The sequence below is a fragment of the Podarcis bocagei genome (genome assembly GCF_964188305.1).
Source record: "Podarcis bocagei genome assembly, chromosome: 13".
Taxonomy (NCBI): Eukaryota; Metazoa; Chordata; class Lepidosauria; order Squamata; family Lacertidae; genus Podarcis; species Podarcis bocagei.
The window spans coordinates 56,543,652-56,566,692 of NC_138138.1; the positions used below are offsets into that span (position 1 = coordinate 56,543,652).

Below are 23,041 nucleotides of genomic sequence, written 5' to 3' on the forward strand. Positions count from 1 at the left end.
AGTCTGGCAAGATTTCAACACCACCTGCGTTGTTGTTGGCGGCACCTGTCTATCTTGAGAGATGGTGGAGTTCGCCTCGGGGCATGTGTGTGTGTGTGTGTGAAGTCAAACTGCTGCGTTAGAAGCAGTTCTGGAGGTCCTGGGCTGCCCAGATGACAAGACCTCCCTCTCAGCCTCGCTGGTGTGGTCCAAAGGAAAGCAGAGCAAGACACTGGGCACCAGTCTGGCTACAGGAGTTGCCGCCGCAAGGAGGTGTACCAGGCACCATCCAGCTGCCTTAGGGACTCCACTCTGGATTTGTGTAGGGTTTACTCCTGAGGCTTTTTTCCTCCCAAAGAAATGAACATAAGAAGGGTCTGCTGGATCAGGCCCAAGTGGGCCCATCTAGTCCAGCCTCCTGTTCTCACAGTGGCCAAACAGATGCCCCTCATGGGAAGCAGGATTTGAGCACCGGAGCAACGCTCTCCCCTCCTGTGGTTTCCAGCAAGAAACTGGTCCTCAGAAGCATCAATGCCTCCAGGCCATCTGTTTTCTCCATGCCACTCAAAACTTCTATCACATCGCCTCTTCCTCCAAACTCAAAATTCCCCAACGCCGCAACCTTTCCCGAAGCTTTCCCAACCCTACCCTTTACGAGGTGAGCACCACAGATTTGAAGAACCTTACGATGTTGGCAATCTGCACCTCTGCATCCGCGCATCGCGTGAGGCCCCTTCCGGGCTCCTCCAAGGATGCCGTTTCATCACTTACCCCAGCACGGTCCAGGGGAGGCTGCGTTAGGTCTTGTGCTTTATTTACGCCCAATTGTTCAGTCTGAAGTCTTCTCTATCGGTTAATCAGGATCCATGATGCGTCTAACAGGTGGGGTGGGGTGACAGGAGGGGCGGGGTGAGAGGGAGCCGCGGCTGGCGACAGCTAGCTGGGCGCAGGGGCTTCCTGGATTTCCGCCGCCCGCTGGATCATGTCCAGAGCCTCCCAGAAGAAGTCCTTCTGGAAGGTCATGAGGGGCATGCTGCCGACGGCTTCCTTCATCTTGGCCATGCGCCCCTCCAGCGTCGGGCACTTGTGCAGCTGGCTCAGGTACTCCTCGCACGCCCGGGCAGCCATGGCCTCCGTGTCGCTCGGCGCCACCCCTGCCTTGCTGGCCGGCAGCTCGCGGTAGGCGGGGACTTCCTCAATGTCGTGGCTGGACAGCATGTAGAGGCACTCGCGGGTGGAGCAGATGCGGCGGGCACAGGACGGCACCTGCAAAGGGGAGACGGATGTAAGGAGAGCCCTGCTGGATCAGGCCAATGGCCCATCTAGGCCCGCGTCCTGTTCTCACAGCGGCCAACCAGAAGCGTGTGGGAAACGAGCAAGCAGGATCCGAACCCAAGAGCCCTCTCCCCTCCCAGGGTTTCCAGCAACTGGGATTCAAAGGCATGGCTGCCTCTGACTGTGGAGGCAGAACAAATAGCCCTCCTTGCTAGGAGCCTTAATAATAATAATAATAATAAATTTTATTTATACCCCACCCTCCCCGGCCAGAGCCAGGCTCAGGGCAGCTAACACCAATAAAATCACAGTAAAAACATAATAGGGGGGAAAGAGGGGGTGGGGGAAGAAAATAAAAAAACCCAATTTAAAATACAGGTTAAAATGTAATTTAAAATGCAGCCTCATTTTAATAGTAGCACATAGATCAAGACCATAAGGGGAGGGAAACATAAGGGTCAGACCGAGTCCAAACCAAAGGCCAGGCGGAACAGCTCTGTCTTGCAGGCCCTGCGGAAAGATGTCAAATCCCACAGGGCCCTAGTCTCTTGGGACAGAGTGTTCCACCAGGTCGGGGCCAGTACTGAAAAGGCCCTGGCCCTAGTTGAGACTAATCTAACCACCTTGCGACTTGAGACCTCCAAGGTGTTGTCATTTGTGGGCCTTAAGGTCCTCCGCGGGGCAGACCAGGAGAGGCGGGCCCGTAGGTACGTGGGTCTTAGGCCGCATAGGGCTTCTCCTCCTCCACCATGGATTTGTCTTTTAAAGCCACCTAGGGGTTGGGGACAGTGTCCAGGAGGCAGCACACAACCCTCTGCACTCAGGAGGATGTCATGGGAATGTTGGGACCCTCCCTCCCTCCAGCCCTGACGCTGAGGATTAGGGGATAAAACCACACTCAGGGTTTTGAAGCAGTTTTGTGGATCCTGCAAATAAACTGGCATTCTACATGTCTGGGTGGGCTTGTCTAAACAAAAATGTTCTCGGCACAGTGATGTCAAGAGGCAGGGAGTTCCAGAGTGTAGGTGCTGCCGCACTAAAATACCCACGTACGGGGAAAAGATCGGAGGATAACACAGGAAGCGGGCAGGAGAGATGGCCTGGAATGACTAGACTTCACGGCAGACACCCGCGGGCTATGCAGCCCACCCAGCCCACCCCCCAGGTCCTGACTTCCCACATTTTGGCCTCATCCCACCTCTCTCCCCCTCACCTTGGTGTGCAGCCGGACGAAAGAGGCGCTGCCTTTGGGCCACCCGGGCAGGCGCCCTCCAGCTCCGCAGCCGCAGCCCATCAGGTCCTTGCTGAAGTCTCCGCTCTGGCTCAGCACCAGCGTGTGGTTGAGGCCGCAGCAGAGGTCGATGGGGCACTTGAGGTAGTGCACCTGCAACGGGGAGCACAGCAGCATCAGAGCGCGGCTGAGGATTCACAGCCATCACCATGATTGCTGGAGGGAGGTTTCCTGTTGCTGGCAGAGGCTCAGGTGAAATGGGCCTGGAACCACAGAATTGTAGAGTTGGAAGAGACCCCCAACTGCTATCCAGCCTGACTCCTTGCAATGCAGGAATCCCAGCTAGACAATCCCCGGCATGTGGTCGCCCAAAACCTCCCATGAAGGGGACTCAAGGCTGAAAAGGGACAGCCTTCCTACTCTGTGTCACAATGCCTGATTTGAGATGGTTCGGCCCAGACCAAAATGCCAGGTGACCCAAATGAGTAATGGCCACTAGGACACTGCAAGGGCTCAGAAGCTTCCTGGAGCTCTGAGGGTTCCCACCCCACCAAGGATGGTCTGCTCTCCTCTCACCTGGGCAGGCTCCCCGCGGTCTATCTTGTCGCCTGTGCCTAGCTGGCCATAGCGGTTATTTCCTTGCATGAAGATCCGCCCAAACTCGTCCACTAGCCCCAGGTGGTTGTAGCCAAGGGCACAGCTGAGGACCTGCCACAAAGTGGGAGAGGGGAAGGGAGAGAGTCTGACCCACACCTAAGGCCTGAGTGAGGACACGGGGATTAATCTCAAGTAGGACTCCCATCATATTCAGCCTGAATCTTGTCACCAGTGCTCCTTGAAACACACGGTATTCATCAATCGGTACTCCTGAGAACATGCAGAGTGCAGTTCCCTCTCCCTGGGAGCCTAAGAAGGGCCTGCTGCATCAGACCACTGGCCTGCCTAATCCAGACTCCTGTTCTCACAGTGGCCAATCAGATGCTTCAATGGGAAACCCGCAATCAGGACCTGATCACAATAACACTTTCTCCGTCTGTGGTTTCCAGCAACGTTTTGGCACCAGGTGAAGATTTGTTTGTTGGTGTCAGACCACTTTCATCTCTGGACCCAGCAAGTGTCAGACTCCTTTAAGACTTGGGGTGTTAAGCCGCATGCCAGACACTTCTAATTACTTGATCCAGCATGTGCTAACAGCTAATTGAGCCAGGCTCTCCTCCTGTGTTGAGGGACTGCCTGGGCGATGGGCCATTAAGAGAACAAAAGGATTGAAAGGAGTCCCTTTGAGATGGCAAATGGGTGGGGCCCCTGTCCCTCAGCAGATGAAACCAGAGCTTAGTGGGGAGAGGTGAGAAGCAATGTGGGAAGCGTAGAGAAGGGGCAAGAGTCGTGTGGCAGAGAGACAAAGCAGCAAGCAGGCGAGTCAGAGCAGCTTTTGAGATCAAGGTCTGATGTCTGTTTGAATCCAATGTCACTGGCTATAAGACCCTCTTGCTGTGAACCCCTCCATCGAAGGTTCACATACATATTTCTAAATAAACCATATATCCTAAACACACCGCAGTCTCCGCTGTGCCTCGTTTCCAAAAGGAACCACAGACCCTGGGTAAGCACTGGGAACCCCTGGAATCTCGCACCGCTCAGAGATTAGGGTGGCGTGCAACTGAATCTAGGTGGGCTTTTTTCCTGTCTGTTTGGATGGTTGTTAAGTCACTAAGAAGAAGAAGACGACGAGTAAGTCCTCCCCTGGTGGAAGAGGGGAGGGCGGGGAGCAGGAGAGAGCCCCACCTCTGGGTTACCTTAGCCGGGAGGGAGAGAGCCAAGGGCATCTGCTGATCCAGTGGGTCAAACGCATGGAGGGTGCCAAAGAGGTCGCGGTAAACACCGGGCGAGTGGACCTCAAAGTAGACGGTGCCCTCGTCTGTGGAGGAGATGCAAGATCGTTGCTGGCCAAACCCTGGCCCTGCACAGAGGCAGAAGGGCTCCCCCAACTATCCCAGGCAAGGAGGTTGGGGTTGTGAGGGTGGAGGGCTCCCCACTGCAGTGGCTGCCCGTGGCATTTTGCACTGGGTTCAAGCTCCTGCTCCTGGCTTTCAGGACGGTGCCCTCCTGCTACTCTCCTCTTAAGCCCCACTTACTCAGGCAGACTTGGCTCTTATCACCCCACCACCCCACTGCCGCCTTCTCCCACTCTCATCTGTGGTCCTTCTAAACTGGTACCTTATTACTCCTTATTACTGATGCAGCTTCCCCTTCTCAGTGCTGAAATAGGGGCTACTGGAACGAATAACTGTAAGGCCTCCCTCCTTCTCCAACCAAAGCCTCCCCACCCCCGGATCCTTCCGCTTGCAGCTCAGGTGGTTCCACCTAAGGTAAAGGTAAAGGGACCCCTGACCATTAGGTCCAGTCGTGACAGACTCTGGGGTTGCAGAGCTCATCTCGCTTTACTGGCCGAGGGAGCCGGTGTACAGCTTCTGGGTCCTGTGGCCAGCAGGACTAAGCCGCTTCTGGCGAACCAGAGCAGCACACAAAACGCCGTTTACCTTCCCGCCAGAGCGGTACCTATTTATCTACTTGCACTTTGATGTGCTTTTGAACTGCTAGGTTGGCAGGAGCAGGGACCGAGCAAGGGGAGCTCACCCCGTCGCGGGGATTCGAACCGCCGACCTTCTGATCAGCAAGTCCTAGGCTCTGTGGTTTAACCCACAGCGCCACCCAAATCCCTGAATCCACCTAACACCCCCCCAAAACCCCCACTTCTCAGCCTTATCTCAGCTCAGTTTGGGCTTCCTGATATCACCTGTACGCCCTCTCGGGGGGAGACCACATTGCCATGTGTGATCCCTGGCCTCTTCATGAGGACAGAGGAATGGCCAATAGTGATAGCAGTGGCACAAGGTTTGGGAGCATGCACAGCCCACTGTAGGGCCATCTAGTCCAACCCCCCAGCAATGCGGGAATTGCAGCTCAAGAATCCCTGACAGGAAGCCACCCAACCTCTGCTTAAAAACCTCCAGGGAAGGAGAGTCCACCGGGCTCCAAGGCAATCTGCCCCACTGTCAAATAGCTTCAATAGTTGGAATTTCCTTTCTTGTCCTGTTGGGATCTATAGGCCCAGGTCCTTCGCTCCGGAGCAGCAGAAAGCACGCTTGCTCCGTCTTCTGTGTGACAACGCTCCAGATACCTGAAGGTAGCTCTCCTGTCCCCTCTTGGTTCTTGTCCTCTCCAGGTGAAACATGCCCAGGTCCCTCAACCGTTCGCCATAAGTAATAAATAATAATAATAAGAAGGCTTGGTTTCTGGACCCTATTGGTTGTGGCGGCCTCTGGGCAGAGACTGGCCTGGCTGGAGGGCACCTTCTGCTGACCTGTGAGGTAGACGGCGCTGCTCTGGTTGGAGTGCATGTTGCGGACAGAGATGTGAGGGAGGCACTTGGAGACTTTGCGCAGAGCCAGCTGCACAGTGTAGGAGCGCGGCTGGTCCAGCTGGGTCTCGTTCACCACCAAACTGTAGATCTTCCCTTCCTCTGTGGGGGGAAACAGAACACCCCACAAAAAGTGACTGCGGAATTCACTTGCCTCCACACCTGCAAAGCCCTATACGGCCTAGGACTATCATGTCTCCTCTCAGTCCCCTCTTCCCCAGGCTAAACGTCCCCAACTCCCTCGTCCGTTCCTCATCAGGCTTGGTTTCCAGACCCCTGATCATCTTGGTCGCCCTCCTCTGCACACCTTCAAGCTTGTCAGCATCCTTCTTAAACTGAACACAATATTCCAGGTGTGGTCTATTATGACCAAAGCAGAATAGAATGGTACCATCACCGGATCAAGTTCATTTGTTTTGCTGAATTAAACTAAATAGTTTGGGAACTGCTGCTTTAGCAAATCTCTCTGGGAGAATGAGGCTCAGCGTGTGAAGCATCTGTTAAACTGCAGCCACTGTTAGCAGTTGAATGCTGCCAGAATTATTATTTCTCAAAGCTGGAATTAAAATGAGAATACAGTCCATGAGAGAATGGGTACCTAAAATCTGGGATGTGGTATGTATAGTTAAGCTCAGATACAGTCGTACCTTGGTTCTAGAACGGAATCCATTCCGGAAGTCCGCTCGACTTCCAAAAATGTTTGAAAACCAAGGCGCAGCTTCCAGTTGGCTGCAGAAGATGTTCGGCTTCCAAAAAACATTCGCAAACTGGAACACTCACTTCCAGGTTCGTGGCGTTCGGAAGCCAAAACGTTTGAGTCGCAAGGTGTTCGAAAAGCAAGGTACGACTGTACATGGTAAGAACCAGAGAGGGCAGACAACAATATGATATATTCGTTGAGAAATGGAGTCTCATGTACTGGAGTAATAAGGGACCAGAAAATGTAAACCCATTTGTTTTACTTGGAACTTTGCGATATTAATTAATTACGTTTGATTTTTGGTATGGATTTCTGTCTCTATACATTTGGCTCCAGATACCCCCTTTTACTCTACTTCTGTATTGTTTTATTTGGCATCTATTATTCTATTTTGCTGTGTTTATACTCTCTCTCTCTCTCTCTCTCTCTCTCTCTCTCTCTCTCTCTGCAGCCACTCTTGCCACATGACCTGCTTTGCTGTTCCTGTCTCTATGGAGAGGGGCTCACCTGTCAAGAGCAAGAGGGACCTCTCCGTCTCCTGCCCCACCAGCACAATCTGCTTGAACTTCATGGAGAAGTGGAAGGTCATCTTGAACACCCGCTGCCCGCTGGATTGCAGGTAGACCTCCACGCAGTCGCAGAGGCGCCCGCTGCTGGCTGGGCTGGAGCCCTCGCTGCGCCCCACAGCTGCCGTAACCGGCTGTTCACGGGTGGCCAGCACGTACAGGTACTTGCGGTACACAGTGTCGCTCCGGGGGTCCGTGGCAAACTGCAGGCAGAAGAAGGAGGAGGGAGGAGGCACTCAGGGTCCGGAGGCCGGAGATCCTGGGATGCTTCAGGAACTGATCAGGGATCTAGAGGGGGAAGAAGTCCGGGCTGTGCACTCAGGGCTGGCAGAGAAGACCCTCCCCTCTCACAAAGAGCCCTGGGGCAACCAGCTTCTGGTGAAAGAAACTAGGGTGCCACAGGACTGTCTGACGCCTTTCCCTAAAAGGTGGTACTAAAGGGTCTGAAAGTGTCTAGAGTGTGGAACTCACATCGAAGAAGAAGAAGAGGAGGAGGAGGAGGAGTTTGGATTTGATATCCCGCTTTCTCACTACCCTAAGGAGTCTCAAAGCGGCTCACATTCTCCTTTCCCTTCCTCCCCCACAACAAACACTCTGTGAGGTGAGTGAGGCTGAGAGACTTCAGAGAAGTGTGACTAGCCCAAGGTCACCCAGCAGCTGCATGTGGAGGAGCGGGGAAGCGAACCTGGTTCACCAGATTACGAGTCTACTGCTCCTAACCACTACACCACGCTGGCTCTCCTAGCCACCTGAGCCTTCAGTGACAGACTTGGGTCCAGGAGACCCCATGCTATGGACCTCCTGGATTTGAAAACATAACACCTCCACCTTTTCATGATTTAATTTTATTGGCCCGCATTTGGCCCACCACTGTCTCCTTCAAGGCAGATGCACCTTTCTCTTTCTCCAGTGTAGCATTAATTCTCTGAACCCCACCTGCTGCAGCTCCCTCTAAGATGGGTAGGGGCCAAGGGGCCAGAGGGTCAGCTGCGTTTCTTCAAGCAGCTGTGCAAGGCAAGCATCCAGGCAGCAATAACTGAAGCTGACCTAGGCTGCCCGTCTCCTTTCTCCTCCTCCCTCTCAACTGGGGCTGCATTCTGCCCACAGTTACGATGCCAGGGCATGGCTCTGGCCTGTCCTATCCTGCCCTGCTCCGGCCTCTGGGAAGCAGTGGGGACAGGCAGCCCGTCCCCACACTGCAGGGTTTCACTCCTCTCCCGGGCACCTACGTCCTTGGCACTGCGGCAGAGCACCATGTAGCGGCAGGCGCGGCGCCACTGGATGTGGCCCATGGTGGAGGAGACCAGGGCGTTCTTGAGGAAGAAGAGGGTGCCGTTGTAGTCCAGGATGAAGACGTGGTCCTTGGTGGGCAAGAACTTCCGGTAGCCGTGCGAGAGCAGCGGGGCAACCGTCTTGCTGACAAAGTGCCGGCGGCCGCTGAACATCTGGAAGTACAAGCCCTTGGTGTCTGCAGGACAGAGAGACCCCCCAGGGGCAGAGGGAGTGGGTCTGTCTGAAGGAGCTGCCACAGCTACACTGCTCCCTTCCCTGGGGAATGGGGGCAGGGTGGGATCCCCTTTTGCGGGATCGGACAACCCTCTTCAGCTGCCCCCAGCCCAGGCAGATGCAGAGCTTTTTCTCACACAGCAAAAAACACACACTTCCTCCCACCCCCTCTGCTTCACCACTGAGGAATACTGACAGTTGAGGATAGCCGATCTCTTCCACGGCCGGCTGCCACCAGAGTTCTCATCCCGCAGGCGAGGAGAAAGGCGGCGGCAGATCCTCTGCCAGACCCCCTCACTGTCGCACACCTCATAGAAGTACCGGCAGGTCTGGCCCAGAGCCACCACATCCTTGACAGGCAGGAAGGAGATAATGTAGTACAGCTGGAGAGGAGGAGGGACTCAAGTCAAGGTGAGCGCAGGGAGTGTCACACACACACACACACACACACACACACAATTCGCTGAACTAGTGTGCTGTTCGCTCTGCCTCCACAGTCGGAGACAGCGATGCTTCCAAATTCCACTTGCTGGAAATAATAATTTATAATAATAATAATTTATTATTTATACCCCGCCCATCTGGCTGGGTTTCCCCAGCCACTCTGGGCGGCTTCCAACACAATATTAAAATACACTAATGCAACAAACATTAAAAGCTTCCCTAAACAGGGCTGCCTTTAAAAGTCTGGTAGTTGTTGTTCTCTTTGACATCTGGTGGGAGGGCGTTCTACAGGGCGGGTGCCACCACCGAGAAGGCCCTCTGCCTGGTTCCCTGTAATTTGGCTTCTCACAATGAGGGAACCGCGAGAAGGCCCTCGGCGCTGGACCTCAGCGTCCGGGCAGAATGATGGGGTTGGAGACGCTCCTTCAGGTATCCTGGGCCTTTGAGGCCGTTTAGGGCTTTAAAGTTCAGCACCAACACTTTGCATTGTGCTCGGAAATGTACTGGGAGCCAATGTAGGTCTTTCAGGACCGGTGTTATGTGGTCTCCCAGTCCCCAGTCTAGCTGCCACATTCTGGATTAGTTGTAGTTTCCGGCTCACCATCAAAGGTAGCCCCACATAGAGAGCATTGCAGCAGTCCAAGCCCGAGATAACCAGAGCATGCACCACTCTGGCGAGACAGCCCGTGGGCAGATAGGGTCGCAGGAGGGGAGGAGTTCCTTTTGTGCTTAGGTCTGGCTAGCGGGTTTCTCAAAAAGGCCATCTGGTTGGCCACTGTGAGAACAGGATGCTGACCAGGTGGGCCATTGGCCTGATCCAGCAGGCTCTTTTTATGATCTTGCTGTCCCCACCTCCTAAACCACAGCCAGGCAACCTCACTCACCAGTTCTGGAGGGAAGGCCTGGATAGAGATGGAATCTCCTCTGCCCTTCTTGTCTTCTGTGGTCTCAGTGGATGAGCTGCGCCGCTTCTTCTTGGGCTGCTGAGGGGAGATGAAGGAGGATGGAGAGGGAGGCAATGGTGTGAGCAGCCAGGAGTCATCCTTTTTTCCTCTTTCAGGGCTTAGATTCAAAGCAGAAAGGTTTTGCTACCCCTAGGAATCCCTTGCCTTTAAAAACTGCACAGCAGAATTTCACAAGGTGTAGATTCCCCATCACTACATGGACATAGTGTCAGAAAAATGTCTCCCCCAGTTGAATTTCTGGCTGTCACACCCACAGAAAAGAGTGACAAGCTCCTGTCCGGTGCAGGGGCTTCGTCTGTCATATCATGTCTTGCATTCCAAGAGCAGGCTGACTCACAATCTCTGCCAAAGCATTCTCAGCACCAGCCCAAAACCATGATTGCCCAGGGCACTTTAAGGGAAACCGTGATTCATTCAACCAAGGTGAAACCAGTTTCATAATAATTTATATCTGCCTTGTGGATGGAATAGGAACGTTAGCAGCAGTGCCTCGAGAGATAGCGAGCAGCCTTGCAAGTGCATTTCCCTGGTTGCACACCAGGAGGCATCAGGACCCTGTGTTAGAAATCAACATCTAGCTGGGATTTTTCTCCCTCCCTTGAAGATAATTATACATTTGATGCTGAAAAGCTATTTTGTCCCATTAGAAACAACTTATGTGACACTTCTTTCACATAGCAAAGGCAACACAAAGTTTTCGTGCAGTTGCTTTGCTGCGTTGGACCTAGACTTGGGCACACAGGCATGACCAGAGTGTGACTTGCACTCTGTAGTAGTCCATGAAAGCTTATGCCGTAATTACCGTATTTTTTGCACCATAACACTCACTTTTTTCCTCCTAGAAAGTAAGGGGAAATGTCTGTGCGTGTTATGGAGGGAATGCCTACGGGTGGCATGCCTACGGATTTTCCTCCTCTAAAAACTACGTGCGTGTTATGGTCGGGTGCGTGTTATAGAGCGAAAAATACGGTAATTGCCATAATACTCTTCTGGGTTGAAGTTTTTTTTTTTGTGTGACAAATCATTTCCAACCCACTTTTCAAAGATTTTTCAGAACGTGCTGAGTCACAGCGCTGACTTGTCAAAGTAGTCATCTTGTGCGGATTTCTCCAAGTTTAAAGAAAATATTGTGTAGCTTGGTTACTGATTTGGCTAGACAGTTTATTTTAAATTAATTTGCACATGCAATCAAGCAATGGAAGAAGCAGCATCCCCAATTTTGTCAACTGAAAGGAAAAAGCTCCCCGCTCCACTGAACCATTTCCTCCTCCTCCCACTCTTGGAAAAATCCCCACACAGGTGTCTGCCCTGCCCTGCAGCCAAAATATAGCATGCTCACTCCAAGCGGTTCCTCAATGCTAGAGATGTGGGAGAAGCGCTGGAGCTTTCTCCTTCTGAATTTTCGGACGATGCGCCTGTCGCTCATGTCTGCCCGCCCAGCCATCGCTTGCGCGGTGGGTGTGAGCTCTCAGACCCACCCTTGTTGCTGGGCCCAGCATGGCCAAGGCTTATGAATGCCTCTGCCCACAAGGTGAATCACCCCGGGGGACATGGCACTATGTGATAATGGCCGTCCTGATGGCTTCACAGAGACAGGGGTTCCCCTGGTAACTGGGGCACTGTGACATCAGCACCTATCTGGGACTGTCTTTATGACCTGTGCACTAGGTACCACCGGGTCCTGGGATTAAAGACCAGGCAAGGCATGCACCGAAGGGCCGGGATCGTGCTAACAGCTCTGATTTATACCAGCACTCCGCAGTCTGTTCTGCTACTCCGCTCAGGGGCAGCGAGTTATGGGGGTTGAGGCCGGTACTTTCTCTCCTTGGAGTCATAGCGACATCTCTCGTTGTTAATATATGTTAAATGAGATGCTTCGTCGATGCACCCAGAAAGGAGTGAGTGACAAAGGGTGGATTGGTCAGTATCAGTTCTGTCCTTTCTCCTATTTTCCATTTGCAACATCCAGAACTAGCTGATACCCAAGAGAGGTGTTGTCAGTGGCTTCTGAATGCATATAGGGGAAATGTTTGGCTTTACTCTCGTAGTTGCTTCTGATTCCACTTATTCTGAGAGTAGAAGGACTAGGCAGAGGTATTGGGAGGGTTGGGCCAGCCTTCCCCCAATGCCTGGTGCATTCTGGATGTTTCGAACTACAACTCCCAAGAGCTCCAGCACCGTACGGTTGAGCCATCTGAGGCTGTTGGGGGTTGTAGTCCAAAAATGTCTGGAGGGCACTAGGTTGGGGGAAGGCTGCCTTAAGTAATGTCCATGTTTTTACAGCTGCCCAAAGTGATTAAACGTACCATGGAAACACACATTGCTGCTAAATGCAAAGTTTGATGCTGCCAGCTGGCCGTTCCACCCTCCGAGCGCACCTTGGCGTCAAGCGCTTCTAGCCTACCCTTCCAGAGGACTCGGGAATTCTAGATCTTGCCCCCTAGTTCTAATAATCCACAGGTCTCCACTCTCAATTCCAGAGAAGGCAGGCATCCAGGCCCTTGGCCCACTAGACCCCCCTCTGTCCTCCAGTTCCCCAACGCCTCCTTTCACCGGCAGGTGTCGCAACTGCATCCCTTCAGCAACTCAGCCGGTGCATGAGATTTCCTGCAAAATATCTGGAGGGCACCAGGTTAGGGAAGGGAAGGTTTCCTCGCCTCTCTCTTTATACCTGCCGAGGTCCAGCATGTTGTTGTTGCTGAGTCGTTTAGTCGTGCCTGACTCTTCGTGACCCCCTGGACCAGAGCACGCCAGGCACTCCTGTCTTCCACTGCCTCCCGCAGTTTGGTCAAACTCATGCTGGTAGCTTTGAGAACACTGTCCCACCATCTCGTCCTCTGTCGTCCCCTTCTCCTTGTGCCCTCCATCTTTCCCAACATCAGGGTCTTTTCCAGGGAGTCTTCTCTTCTCCTGAGGTGGCCAAAGTCTTGGAGCCTCAGCTTCAGGATCTGTCCTTCCAGTGAGCACTCAGGGCTGATTTCCTTCAGAATGGAGAGGTCTGATCTTCTTGCAGTCCATGGGACTCTCCAGAGTCTCCTCCAGCACCAGAATTCAAAAGCATCCATTCTTCGGCGATCAGCCTTCTTTAGGGTCCAGCTCTCACTTCCACACATCACTACTGGGAAAACCAGAGCTTGAACTATACGGACCTTTGTTGGGAGGAGAGGCCTCTCAATAGCTACTAGCCAGGATGGCCAGGCACTTCTGAACACCAGCTGCCGAGAACTGCAGGAGAGGGCTTGTCTTGCATTCGAATCCTGCTCGGGGGCTTCCCCATTGAGGCATCTGATTGAACAGGATGCTGGCCACTTGGGCCTGATCCTGAGTTTGCGACGGCCGCCGTCCCAACCTGCCTGCAAGCAAGAAAAAGCATGAAACAGTAAGATAGAAGGGGCTATTAAAGTCGCTTTTAACGCAGAGAAAAACACCGGCTGAGGAACGGGCTCCCTGTTGCAAACCTCAGCTTTCCAGGGTTGGAAAACCAGGGGCTGGATCTTGGCAGCCGCTTCCTCTGGGCCTCCGTCCCCATATCTGGCTGGCTGCCTGCATCTTCGCCCAACCCAGGCATCCCTCCTTCCTTCTTCCCTGCTGGGCATCTGATACACGAAAGAGGAAGGTGGGTCTGTCTCCCTGCTGGGCTTATACCTTTAGCTCGCTGAAATGCATTAAAGTAAATCTGAGAATGCCTCCCAGCTGCATTGAGGTTCATCAGCACTCTGCACATGCCCAGAGGTGTTTCCTTCTAGGCTTCAAAGGAGTTGGGCTGTTAGATGCGCCTCCCTTTCTTCACATCATTGGACAGGGAGGCACTCTGCACATGCCCAGAGAAGGGAGACAGGCCGTAATTCACTGAGGGCTTCCCGCCCTTCCCTCCCTCCCCCACCAGACCGGCATCCCGTTGGGAGAACAGCCTGCCAGTCAGAACGCGTCCCGCCTTTTCCCAGTGCAGATTGGTTAGTTGCGTTGCCATTCAAACTTCAAGTGCCCGCCTCTGCTGAGGTGAGACTGAATCTGATTGGCCTCCGTCTTATTCCCTCAGACTCCCAGCACCCACCCTTCCAGAGGGAAGTTGCTGATTGGTCCGCCTCGCTGCCACTCTTCGCCCTCTTCTTACCCCCAAGGCCGTCAAAGGACCTGCCCCGCCTCAGTCACCTCACGCCGCCTCAGTCTTTCAACCGTTGGCGCCAAAAGTACGGGTGGGCGTGGCCACCTTGCTGATTGGTCGCCCTTCTCTCTCTCTCCTTTCGAGCGCTGTGATAAGCCCGGATTCACGTTGCTTGCGCAATGATTGGTCAATAGTTTCACGCCCTGCCTCTATGAATCCCATTGGCTGCGGCAGGCGCGAGGCAAAATCACGGAGCGCTTTCAGTCTGGGGGTGGTGGCCTTAGGAACCGCCTCCTTGGTAAGGGATTGGCCGAAGCGGTAGTCAGCGCCCTTCACGGATTTCTCATTGGCCAACAGCCGCCCCCTCACTTCTTCCTCCGCCCGCGCCCTTGATTGGAGCGAAAGGAGGAAGAACCCGACGGCCCGTTTCCACGCCATTGGTTGCCTGCTTCGGCTGCGCTCCGCCTGACGCGCCGCGATTGGCGCCTCCCCGCGTGGCCGGCTCCTCATAGGCCGAGGCGGCTCCTCGGGACCCGCCCCCTTTGGCTGGGGTCTCGCCGCTCCTGCCCGCGAGCTCTCAGTCGGCCAGCGGCTGCCTCAGCGAGCACAGCGGAGCCTGCGGGATGGCGGCGGGCGAGGGCGGGGCCGACGCGCTGCCCCCGCCCTCCCCCTCCTGGCCCGGCCCGCTCCCTGGGCCCGAGCGGGCCTTGGAGGAAGCGGCGGCTTCGGGCAGCCTGAGCCTGGCCGGGCGGCGCCTCAGACACTTCCCCGGCGGAGCAGCCCGGCGCTGGGACCTCAGCGACACCACGCAGGCGGGTGAGCAGACCGGCCACGCCCACCTCCCCTGGCCCCGCCCCTTGGCTCCTCCCCTTCCCGCTCCCTCCCCCTTTCCCACCTCGTTTCCCAGCAACCAACCCTTGGCCACGCCCACAGGTGGAGAAGCTCCCCCCTCCCTTAGGGGGTCTTCATCTTTCCGGCCACTCCCCTCTTTTGGCCACGCCCTCCCCAAACACCCACTTTCGAAATTATCAATTGATTGCATTGTGCTGGTATTGCATCCTCCCCCCCCCCGTCCAAGTTTTGTGCATGGTTCCTCCCCATGGTAATTTAGTCCCCCCCCCCAACAACCCTGCGAGGTAGGTTCCAGCCTTTCTCAACCTGTGGGTCCCCAGATGTGGTTGGACTACAACTCCCATCACCCCTTTCTAACAAGGCTCAGGGATGATGGGAGTTGTAGTCCAATGGCATCTGGGGACCCACAGGTTGAGAACCTTAGGTTGAGAGGCAGGCACTGGCACCCAGGGTCACCCAGGGAGCTTCATAGGTGCTGAGTGGAGGATTCGAACCCAGGTTTTGCCCTCATTTAATCCCCACAACAACCTTGTGTGGTCGGCTAGGCTGAGAGGGATTGACTGCCCCCCATGGGGGCTTCTAGATCCAGATTCCCCAGCGCCTCCTCTTTATTCACACAACTTCCCTGCAAGCTAGGCCAAGGTGAGAGTGGGCTAGGCAGGGAGTCGGATTTGGGCCCTCCTGCCCCGGTCCAGTCACTTGCTGAGGCCAGCTGCACCCTGGGGCGCTTCTGGATCTTGTTCTCACATCAACTCCTCTGCTCTTTCAGTACCAGGATTTCCCCACCCTTCTCCTGGCGGTACTCAAATGGCACTCTTGTGTCGTGGAGTTCCAAAGGCTTTCGCTTGTCCTCCACTTAGGTTGCAGCTGCGTTTTGGAACGCCAAGTGGTGTTTGGGGTGGTTGTTGAGCGGTGTGGCAGAATCTTGCACAGCTCCTGTGGGCGGGTGACCCCATCTCTCCCGCGTGCCTGTGTGTGAGCGAAGAGGCCTTGCTAGGGCTGGAATGGGGCCTCCAAGCCGAGGGGAGCCGGGAGCCTGCCTTCCGGTGTCGCCGTGCCGTCCATCGCTTTTGCCCAGGAGCCAGACCTGAACTCTGCCCATGAAAAATTCCCAGCCCATAAAACAAGAGGGTCACTACAGCTGAAATAACAGGGGCACCAAGGCGCCAACGTCAAGGGCAGCTTCTGGGAACTGTAGCCTCCAGGACTGGCAATAGTGTGGGGTTGGGCTAGACGCCTGAGTTGAGATTCCTGCCTTGCAGCGGGTTGGGCTAGAGGACCTTTGAGGGTCCCTTGCGACTCCATGATTCTACCCCGGGGATGGAGGAAATTGTGGCTCTCCACATGTAGGACCCCGACTCCCTTCCGCCTCTGGCAGTGTGGGTGACAGATGATGCTGAAAGTTGTAGTGCGCCATCATCTGAGGGCCACAGCTCCCTGTTCCTGCCTTAGCACTTAGTAGAAAGACTTTTTAGCGGGTGCGTTTGAGTGTGCCTGCCAAGGCAGGCGACTTCCTTCACCTTGAGGGCGAGGTTTCTGGTGAAGGAAATGGGCGTATCTGACGGTATCTCCGGAGAATCTCTGGTTCTTGCGGAAGCCCGGCCCTTGCCTGGCAGATCTTTGCGATATGGGGGGTGGGAGAGAGAAAAGACCCTTCCTGCCCTTTGCTGCCATTCCTAAGCGGGTAGCCTTGGCATCTGCCTTGCCCTCGAGCGTTTCCAAGGCGGCTTACACAGCGGGCCGTCTTCAGCCGAATCCTTCCTTTTTTTACAAGGAACACACCATGAGTTAAGAATGTTTTTCTGACACTAGAACCACCCTGGAGGAAGCTGGGAAGGTGGCGGCAGCAGCAACTGCTTCAGCCAAGTGGGGGGGGGTCTTCTGGTTTCCAGCGTGTGACACTTGTGGCAGTGACAGCCTGCGAGGGGGGGTCAAGACGGGAGCCTTCCTTTGCATGCGCCAGCCTCTCTCTCTCTTCCTGTGCCGCTTTGCATAGCTTCCTCGCCGCTGCCGTTCTGCAAATGTGCTGTCGATGGCTGACTACTTCTCTCCCACTCTTCCTCTCCCCCCCCCAGCAACGCTTCTGCCATTTGGAGTGCGGGAGGCCTCCTGTCACCCGCAAATCCCTGCCACCCGCACCCTCGCTTGGCGCAAGTGCTGCTTGGTGGGCAGGAGGGCTGGGGGTGGGCTGTGGGGGAGGGAAAAATATCTCCCTCCCCCTTGGAAGAGGTGAGTCAGCAGAGGCTGTGCAGCGTGTTTTGCTCTTGCAGCCTCGCTGGCTGGCCGGCTGGCTGCTGAAATGACTTCCAGGGCTAGCGTTGTTGTCCGGTGTGAAGTTAAAAAGCTAAAGGGACCCCTGACCATTAGGTCCAGTCGTGGCCGACTCTGGGGTTGCGGTGCTTATCTCACTTTACTGGCCAAGGGAGCCGGCGTTTGTCCGCAGTTTTCTGGGTCATGTGGCCAGCAGGACTAAGCTGCTTCTGGCGAACCAGAGCAGTGCATGGAAACGCTGTTTACCTTCCCGCCGGAGTGGTACCTATTTATCTACTTGCACTTTGACATGCTTTCGAACTGCTAGGTTGGCAGGAGCAGGGACCGAGCAACGGGAGCTCACCCCGTCTCGGGGATTCGAACTGCCGACCTTCTGAGTGGCAAGCCCTAGGCTCTGTGGTTTAACCCACAGCACCAGTTAGCTGCTGGGAAATATCCCTGCTTTCATCCCCCAACCCCTCCAAGGTGAAGGATCTGTTTCCCTCAGCAGCCGGCCAAATGGTTCCCGGAAGCCCACAAGCCAGAGATGTGCAGGCAGAAGCCTCTTCTGTGTGCTAAGTGACCCACGGACAGATTTTTCCTCTTATTCAAGTTGCTTTCAAATTCCAGTTTCTGGAAACCGCAGGAGGGGAGAGTTGCAGCTTGCGAGTATCCCACAGGTGTACAGGATGCTGGACTAAGATGGCTCCCCACTGGCCAGATCTAGCGGTCTCTTCTTACGAATTTGTTTAGCCCTCTTTGGGCTCCAGCCAAGCTGCTTCCCATTGCTGGGTCTTGTGGCCGGGAGTTCCAGTGGGCAAGGATGGCGCCACTGTGTCAGGGGGCGCTTCCTCTTTTGTTCAGCACAGATGGCGTGAGGTAATGACTTCTGTCCCTGTGGTGGGAAGAAACAGTTGAGCAGCCTGCCCTCTTCCACCCCTTCTGAATTAGGTCATGGGGAAGTGGCGGTGCAAAACCGGAGCAAGTTGCCTCCGAGGTTTTTTTGGGGTGCAAATGCCTCTTTTGCCGCCGTCCTAATCTTATTTTCCTCTGCAGTTTATAGCAAAATCCTATCCATGTCATAGAGGCACAGAATTGCAGAGTTGGAAGGGACACCGAGGGTCATCCAGTCCAACCCTCTGCAATGCCTGCACACTGAGTTCAGCCAGCCTGATGTAGTGGTCAAACATTAATCCAAAACTTGGGGGAGACCAGGGTTTAAATCCCCACGGAGCCATAGAGCCCACTGGGCAACTGTGGGCCAGTCCCACCCTCAGCCTGACCTACCTCACAGGGTGGTTGTGAAGATAAAAATGGAGAAATGTTTATGCCTCCCTGAACTGCTTGGAGAAAAGGTGGAGTAGAACTCTAGTCATACAAATAAGAAAGCCAATTGCGTGCAGGATTCTGTGTTTGCAATATTGTGAGAGGCAGGAGCTGTGGGGGTCCTCCCAGGTTTGTTGGTTGTGTGAAAACTTGGACCTTGCTGTGCTTGGGACCAGTGAGAGGTGGGACTAAGAACCCTGAGAGATGCTGGGACCATCTCAGATCCTGCTGGGATTAGTCAATGGCACTAACTATATCTATATCATATATATGTATAGATATAGATAATCTTTTTATTGGATTCCAGCAAAAGATCACACCCTTCTTGACACTTACTGACTCAGTTTATATAGGTAAAGGTAAAGAGACCCCTGACCATTAGGTCCAGTCGTGACCGATTCTGGGGTTGCGGCGCTCATCTCGCTTTATTGGCGGAGGGAGCCGGCATACAGCTTCCGGGTCATGTGGCCAGCAGGACTAAGCCGCTTCTGGCAAACCAGAGCAGCGCACGGAAACGCCGTTTACCTTCCCACTGGAGCGGTACCTATTTATCTACTTGCACTTTGACGTGCTTTGGAACTGCTAGGTTGGCAGGAGAAGGGACCGAGCAACAGGAGCTCACCCCATCGCAGGGATTCGAACTGCCAACCTTCTGATCGGCAAGCCCTAGGCTTTGTGGTTTAACCTCCAGCGCCACCCAGTCAGTTTATATACATCACGCCAAACCAGAGTTTGAGCGCTCAAAAACACAGGGGCTGTCACAGTTTATTACTTATTTGTTAAATTTATACGCTGTCCTTCTTCCAAAGGCGCCCAGGGCAGCAAGTGATGTACATTTCAGAAACATATTTAAAGCAGTTCCAATACAGATGTAGACTAGGAAAGATCTCAAAAGGTTTGTTGGAAGAGGAGCCCCCCCCCCCCCCGCTTTTGCTTTGCCTGCTCAGTCTCTAAGGCGCGTTGTGCTCCAAAGCAGGAACAGCGGCTGCTAGGGGCGGTTTGTCAATTCACCCCCCAAACATAGAGCAACCGTGGCTTGCAAATTCCCTTCCAACCGCGGTTTCCGATTCTGGTTTGCTGGTCAGCTGGAAACCTTGGTTTGTCAATACGGACATCGCACTATACATGGCAGAATGTTAGCTTTCTTAACCTTGGTTTGGTGTGATATCTGAATTGTGACAAGCTGCGTAACAGAACAGACTTGTGTGTGGGAGAGAGAGGGAGAGAGAATTCATATAAGTGATGTGAATTGGGAACATAATTATTGAAAGGTTGGATTTGCAAGGGGGTGGGATTCGCAACTAGATGTAAGATGTCCTTCCTGGATGTAACGGCTCAGGGCCTTGCAGTGCTCTTTCATCTTCAGCCTTTCTCAGCTTGGTCTGGGGAGTCCACTAAAAGGTGCCCTTTTATCCCCGCCAGAACTGCCAGGGCTCATGTTGGGCTTGGAGCTGATGGCATCCTTGAAAGGCTGCCTTTGCCTCTCACCTCTGGCCTCCGGAGGTTCTGGACTCCAGCTGCCCTCAGCCCCAGGCAGCATGGCAGCCAGATGAGGCCAGGGCTGTTGGGCGCTTCCATCCCAAAGCACCCAGAGGGCACCAGGTTGGCAGAGGTGGCTTCAAGGCCAGGCCCAGCTGGCACAGATCTTGCTGGAGGTGACTCTGACATGGAAAAACTGAGTGGGAGGGTTGCAGACTCCTCCTCTCCCATCCACCTTGCCTTGCTGCAGATTAACCCGCTGTGGTGCATGAGGCCTGCTCGGCTCCGTCCCTTCAGCAAAGCTGGAAGTTTGCAGATCAGGGCCGTTTTGTGATGGCCCATGGCAAAATCAAAGGCAGTTTTGCAAACGCCTGCGCCTCTGTTCCCATTCCTCTTGGGCCCTTTCCTGATTCGTGAGTGTTGTTAGCCTGTTAGAAAGAAGAGTAAGCCCAGTCTTTAAACATGGCTGCCTGTATTTGCAGGACGCGGGTGACGCTGTGGTGTAAACCACTGAGCCTTGGGCTTGCTGATCAGAAGGTCGGCGGTTCGAATCCCTGCGACGGGGGTGAGCTCCCGTTGTTCGGTCCCTGCTCCTGCCCACCTAGCAGTTCGAAAGCACGTCAAAGTGCAAGTAGATAAATAGGTACCACTCTGGCGGGAAGGGAAACGGCGTTTTCCGTGCGCTGCTCTGGTTCGCCAGAAGCAGCTTAGTCATGCTGGCCACATGACCCGGAAAAACTTTCTGCGGACAAACGCCGGCTCCCTCGGCCTGAAAGTGAGATGAGCGCCACAACCCCAGAGTCGTTCGCGACTGGACTTGACTGTCAGGGGTCCTTTACCTTTGACCTGTATTTGCAGGTGCCTGTGGCAGAAGACTGCCTCTTTATGCTCTGAGCCTGCAGTGGCTCTGACCTGGGCACGCTTTCCATGTCCATGAGCTCGGTCTGCTTCGTCCTGGAGGCAGCTTCGTTGAAACCCTTATTTGTTTAGGGAGAGGTGGGTCAGGGGCTGGCCTGCCATTTGCCCAGCTGGCTGCCTGGGCTGCCAGTTCCTACGAGGAGGAAGAGAAGCTTGGCATGCCCTGGGCAGAAAGTGAGAGAGTTCCTGCATTTTTCCAGCATGCTGTAAGCTGCTCCTGTGACCGACTGCTGAAGGGAAGCACTGAGTTTGCATAGATGAGGCCCCGGTGATCTCCGGAGGCGAGTTTCGCAGCAGCCGGGTTGTGTGGCAGGGGGCTGTGCACACCCCCAGTTCCAGTTCTGCTTGGGGAAGTTTTGGTTTTCCCTCCTCCTGATATCCAGGCCTGCCTGAGATTATGCTTTTAAAAAAAATTCTCTTAGGTGTTTCTGTGACAAAAGTGGAGAGCAGCAGGGGCGCCTGGCCGTCCTACATGCAGCAAAATGTGGATTGCCTGGGCTGGTGGGATGTGCTTGCAGATAATCCAACTATTTTAAAGTGACCCTTGAATCCGTTGGACCCAACCACCCTGCATCTTGCAGGACTGTTTCAATGCAGCCTTGCAAATAAGTTCACAAAAGTTATCGTCTCCCAAAGAGACCTCTGCTGGTCTGCTCACCAGTGTTAGTTGTGACGGCCACATCAGCAGCCCCTTGTGTGGATAGCAGACCTACCAACCAGTAGTCCTGGGCGATATAGCGGTATATTGTCGGAAGCCAGTTTGAAGTCCGTATCGTAATAACTGGTTTCATAATTTCTGAGCTGGTGATATTATCACGAATCATGATGTGTGGGTGTGTGCTATGCAAAAATCAAAACGCGGGGGAAACTGTGAAGCCATCCAGTGCCTCTGCTTAGCTCCACCCTTATTTCAGACACTGTGATGTACAGTGGTACCTTGGTTAAGTACTTAATTCGTTCCGGAGGTCCGTTCTTAACCTGAAACTGTTCTTAACCTGAAGCACCACTTTAGCTAATGGGGCCTCCTGCTGCTGCCGGAGCACGATTTCTGTTCTCATCCTGAAGCAAAGTTCTTAACCTGAAGCACTATTTCTGGGTTAGCGGAGTCTGTAACCTGAAGTGTATGTAACCTGAAGCGTATGTAACCCGAGGTACCACTGTACTGATAAATCACAATGTTTAAAGGTAAAGGGACCCCTGACCATTAGGTCCAGTCGTGACCGACTCTGGGGTTGTGGCGCTCATCTCGCTTTACTGGCCGAGGGAGCCGGCATACAGCTTCCGGGTCATGTGGCCAGCATGACTAAGCCGCTTCTGGCGAACCAGAGCAGCACACGGAAACGCCGTTTACCTTCCTGCTGGAGCGGTACCTGTTTATCTACTTGCACTTTGACGTGCTTTCGAACTGCTAGGTTGGCAGGAGCAGGGACCGAGCAACGGGAGCTCACCCCGTCGCAGGGATTCAAACCGCTGACCTTCTGATCGGAAAGTCCTAGGCTCTGTGGTTTAACCCACAGCACCACCCACGCCCCATCCCTATGTTTAGCTGGTGATATATCGCAGTGTTGAAAAGCAGGTATCACCCAGTCCTACCAGCCAGGTCCAGTTTTCAAGGTCCAGCCTTGCTTCCTTGGAGATGATTCTTACTTGCCGCTGGCAGGCAACTTTCAGCAAGCCACCTTCGAGTTCTGCTGCCCCGAGGCCTCAGGAGAAATTATTTTTAATTTATAAAAGAAAACCCCCAAATCCTGGAAATACTAGTCGGTTGTTATGGTAATTCATTCTGAATTATCTTTTGTGCTGAAAAAATCTGCCTTCCTGTGTAATTCTGTATTATTATTATTATTATTATTATTATTATTATTATTATTATTAAATTCATCCCCCGTCCATCTGGCTGGGTCTCCCAGACAGGTTGTTAAAACTGGCTCAGGGGCTTCCGTCCCCCTCTTTATGTCCGTGCCACCTTGCTCCCTGCCATTCCCTGGGACTTGGCAGTGCCTTATGCTCCGTCCAGATTGCCT

At 54.0% G+C, this 23,041-nt stretch overlaps 2 protein-coding genes and 1 long non-coding RNA gene across 10 annotated transcripts in view; 1 reads left to right on the plus strand and 2 right to left on the minus strand.

The window, feature by feature from the left end:
• The window catches only part of LOC308572294, a 79,904-nt gene that overhangs the window by 37,152 nt on the left and 19,711 nt on the right, over nt 1-23,041 (minus strand). The window lies entirely within an intron of this gene.
• Nucleotides 777-12,737, minus strand: FBXO24 (F-box protein 24). 6 transcript variants are annotated; one of them, XM_081167910.1, is made up of 10 exons: nt 12,394-12,737; nt 10,007-10,102; nt 8,875-9,061; nt 8,402-8,640; nt 7,114-7,375; nt 5,850-6,008; nt 4,282-4,403; nt 3,062-3,193; nt 2,468-2,638; nt 777-1,245 (listed from the first exon to the last, which is right to left on the minus strand). In XM_081167910.1, exons 1-10 carry the CDS (start codon nt 12,406-12,408, stop codon nt 916-918), a joined length of 1,713 nt encoding a protein of 570 aa, XP_081024036.1. In that variant the 5' UTR covers nt 12,409-12,737; the 3' UTR covers nt 777-915. The 6 variants fall into 6 exon arrangements, with proteins under 6 accessions (XP_081024036.1, XP_081024035.1, XP_081024034.1 ...); XM_081167909.1 differs by having other exon boundaries at nt 10,007-10,105; XM_081167908.1 differs by lacking the exon at nt 12,394-12,737 and adding an exon at nt 11,566-11,646.
• LRCH4 (leucine rich repeats and calponin homology domain containing 4) overlaps nt 11,807-23,041 on the plus strand; it is a 69,641-nt gene continuing 58,406 nt past the window's right edge. The window contains exon 1 of one of the 3 annotated variants that reach the window (XM_081167882.1): nt 11,807-11,985. In XM_081167882.1, the coding sequence (XP_081024008.1) occupies nt 11,970-11,985 (16 nt within the window). In that variant the 5' untranslated portion in view covers nt 11,807-11,969. Of the gene's footprint in view, nt 11,986-14,787; nt 15,009-23,041 lie in introns of those variants that run through there. The other 2 variants (XM_081167880.1, XM_081167883.1) reach the window with 2 other exon arrangements.

What these genes read in the sequence shown, in the direction of transcription:
- FBXO24 (XM_081167905.1), bottom strand. Translation starts at nt 11,531, where the DNA reads ATGGCTGGGCGGGCAGACATGAGCGACAGGCGCATCGTCCGAAAATTC. An exon ending in GTCCCTCTTGCTCTTGACAG is followed by an intron (nt 6,009 to 7,113) that starts GTGAGCCCCTCT and finishes TTCCCCCCACAG; the next exon opens with AGGAAGGGAAGATCTACAGT. An exon ending in CAGCGCCGTCTACCTCACAG is followed by an intron (nt 4,404 to 5,849) that starts GTCAGCAGAAGG and finishes TCTCCTCCACAG; the next exon opens with ACGAGGGCACCGTCTACTTT.